Below are 3,202 nucleotides of genomic sequence, written 5' to 3' on the forward strand. Positions count from 1 at the left end.
ACACAACTGACCTCCTAATACCACACTCGTCCATCCCCCTCCTCAGCACCCCGGACCTGACCAAGACTGCAGTGTGTTCTACACCATCCTACACCTGCCCCTCTTTCCCATAGGCTGTAGACACCCATCTCGCTTCCTCACCTTGTTCATATTTGTCAAATATATTTCCTGTTAACACTGTGAGTGAAAAGCGCTCCTCACTGGAACTCCTGTACTTCCGTTAACACCTTCTGTATCTCCTCTTCTGCCTTTTTTTATTTATTTTTTCCTATTCTTCTACCTATTCTCTCTCCAAAAACTTCTCCAAGGCAAAAATTTTGTCAAATCACAGGATAACTCAGGTTTGCAGAGAGCCCTTGTCTCACTCATTTGTCTCACTCTCCTGGTTAGGGCAGGGTGACCCAGGTGAGGTTCATCAAGGCCTCCACCCAGGTTTGCATCTTCCTCAAAGGCGCTGAAAGTGCTCTCTGTTACATCATAGAAGGGGAGAATAAAGACGTTCAACAGTGCTGGTCCAAGTGCTGGTCACTGAGAGATGACACCAGTAACTGGCTGCATGGAGGGCTTTGTACCACTGATGATGTTTGGGCTTGATGGTTCAGCCAACTTCCCACCCAGCATCCACTTCTTGAGCCCCATCAGCACCACTCTGGCCAGAGGAGACCATGTCTTAGCCTTGCAAACACCCTGTACACAACATGCCTTTCTTTCCCCTGTCCATTCGGGTTCACCAGTCCATTTTTTGTCCTTCACATTCCTGGACATGGCAGCAGGAGGACATGTCCCAACACTTTCCCAGGATGGGAGGAAGGGTGACCAGCCTGTAGTTATCCCAGTTCTTTTTTGTGCTTTTCCTGAAGATGGGTTTGAGGTCTGCGTTTTCTAAGGACCCCAGAAGCATTCTGGTTTCTATGGCACTTTTGAGAACACAATCCAGAATCAGGTGCAAGGGTGAGGTAGGAGACTGGAGCACTTGCAATGAACCTGTCCAAGGCAGCTGAGATGAATCTCAGTGGGCCTGTGGAGTTTGTTCCTGGAGTCACACACATAAATGTCAGGGTTTCATGAAGCATCCATATATGACCAGACGTAATGGACTCCTTATGCACCCAGGGATGTTCAGAGACGGAGTCTGTCCCTTTTACAGACAGAGGCAGGAGTCACAGTGTCCCTCTGGCCTCCTGTTGCCACTACAACGGGTCGGGATGCACCTCAGCCCTGTGGCATGTCACATGCTCTGTACTCACCTGAGATGTCCCACATCATGAGGAATGGACACAGGGACCTCAGTTCAAGGAAGAAGATCCCAGTGGGTGGTTTCCCGTGGGCTGTTACTCCCAATGTGAAGTGACCTCAAGAAACTGTCTGTCCCACAGGCCTTCATGGAACCTCCAGGAATAGCTGATGGAATTTTTCCTCACTCAGGGTCATGTCACCTCACATACATGATGTGCATGCTCACATCTCACCTGAACAGTGCAAATATGGATTTCTGACCTGCTCGTTCAGTGTCATTCCAAGGAGGAACAAAGAACCTCTGTGAGCTGGGGAGATAGGCCAGGGCTGGAAATGATGGTTGTGAGGGGCCAGTCCATGATGATGCCCTGGGGCAGCTTCCCTGGGGTGTCCAGTGCACAGGGGCACAGCCCAGCCCCTGCTCTGCTGGTCCTGCAGGTCTCTGGCAGGAGCCTGGCTGTGAGAGGACACTGCTGTGTGCCAGCCCTGCACACACACACTGTTCAGCTGTACAATGGTGTCTGAATCTGTGGGACACTTTTGTACTCATATGCTTGAAGACATAAACCATCATGTACCGTCCATAGGAGATCACCTTTCTATCTGGAAAGGCTGTTCTGGGGACAGCTCTGTCACAGCAGTGCCCATTGCCTGTCCCTGCCTGCGCTCACAGCACTGACACACAGCAGGACGGTGACCAAGCTGCCAGAGCACTCAGGCCTTGCACCAACACCAGGGGTGAGAAGGAGAGTGTGGGAGTGGAACCAGAACAGCTCTGGAAGAACAAGCGCTGCTGCTCCCTGGCAGGGCTGCCATGCTGGACACGTTTCCCCGCCACCCATCACAGGAACTGTCCCTGCAGCTCCAGAAAGGCCTTGGAGTTACGATGTCAGTAGAAAAAAAACGGTGGAAGGTCCCTTTATTTTACTTAAACACAGAGAGCATGAATTTGTCACTGACACAGCCACTCAGTGAGAAAAGAAAAGCAGGCAGTGAATTACAAAGGGAATTAAAATATTTTCACAATAAACAAACACAAAGAGAAACAAAAAATACTGCACACAGGATGAACCTGCAATGAGTTCGATTATAACTCTTATGTAGAAGAAGTTAGAGACAGTTTATAGCTTCAGAAGAAATCCAGTCATCTGTTTCCTCAGGGCATCCTTGAGCTCATGGTTCCTCATGCTGTAGATGAGGGGGTTCACTGCTGGAGGCACCACCGAGTACAGAAAGGACAAAACCAGGTCCAGGGATGGGGAGGAGATGGAGGGGGGCTTCAGGTAGGCAAACATGGCAGTGCTGACAAAGAGGGAGACCACGGCCAGGTGAGGGAGGCAGGTGGAAAAGGCTTTGTGCCGACCCTGCTCAGAGGGGATCCTCAGCACGGCCCTCAAGATCTGCACATAGGACACCACAATGAACACAAAACACGCAAATGCTAAACAGGCACTGACTACAAGAAACCCAGCTTCCCTGAGGTAGGAGTGTGAGCAGGAGAGCTTGAGGATCTGGGGGATTTCACAGAAGAACTGGCCCAGGGCATTGCCCTTGCACAGGGGCAGTGAAAATGTATTGGCCGTGTGCAGCAGAGAATAGAGAAACCCAGTGGCCCAGGCAGCTGCTGCCATGTGGACACAAGCTCTGCTGCCCAGGAGGGTCCCGTAGTGCAGGGGTTTGCAGATGGCAACGTAGCGGTCGTAGGACATGATGGTGAGGAGACAATACTCTGCTACTACCAAGAAGGTAAAGACAAAGAGCTGTGCAACACATCCTGTGTAGGAGATGTTCCTGGTGTCCCAGAAGGAATTTGCCATGGACTTGGGGACAATGGTGGAGATGGAGCCCAGGTCGAGGAGGGCGAGGTTGAGCAGGAAGAAGTACATGGGGGTGTGGAGGTGCTGGTCCCAGGCTATGGTGGTGATGATGAGGCCGTTGCCCAGGAGGGCAGCCAGGTAGATGCCCA

General features: G+C 51.3%; 1 protein-coding gene across 1 annotated transcript; it reads right to left on the reverse strand.

Annotated features, from left to right (window-relative positions):
• Nucleotides 1-2,357: 2,357 nt before the first annotated feature.
• LOC135578026 (olfactory receptor 14J1-like) lies at nt 2,358-2,945 on the reverse strand. The gene has a single exon (XM_065048185.1). The coding sequence runs from the start codon at nt 2,943-2,945 to the stop codon at nt 2,358-2,360; it is 588 nt and encodes a 195-aa protein (XP_064904257.1).
• Between the last annotated feature and the right edge of the window lie 257 nt (nt 2,946-3,202).

This window comes from Columba livia, unplaced genomic scaffold, assembly GCF_036013475.1.
Source record: "Columba livia isolate bColLiv1 breed racing homer unplaced genomic scaffold, bColLiv1.pat.W.v2 Scaffold_215, whole genome shotgun sequence".
In the NCBI taxonomy this organism is placed as follows: domain Eukaryota; kingdom Metazoa; phylum Chordata; class Aves; order Columbiformes; family Columbidae; genus Columba; species Columba livia.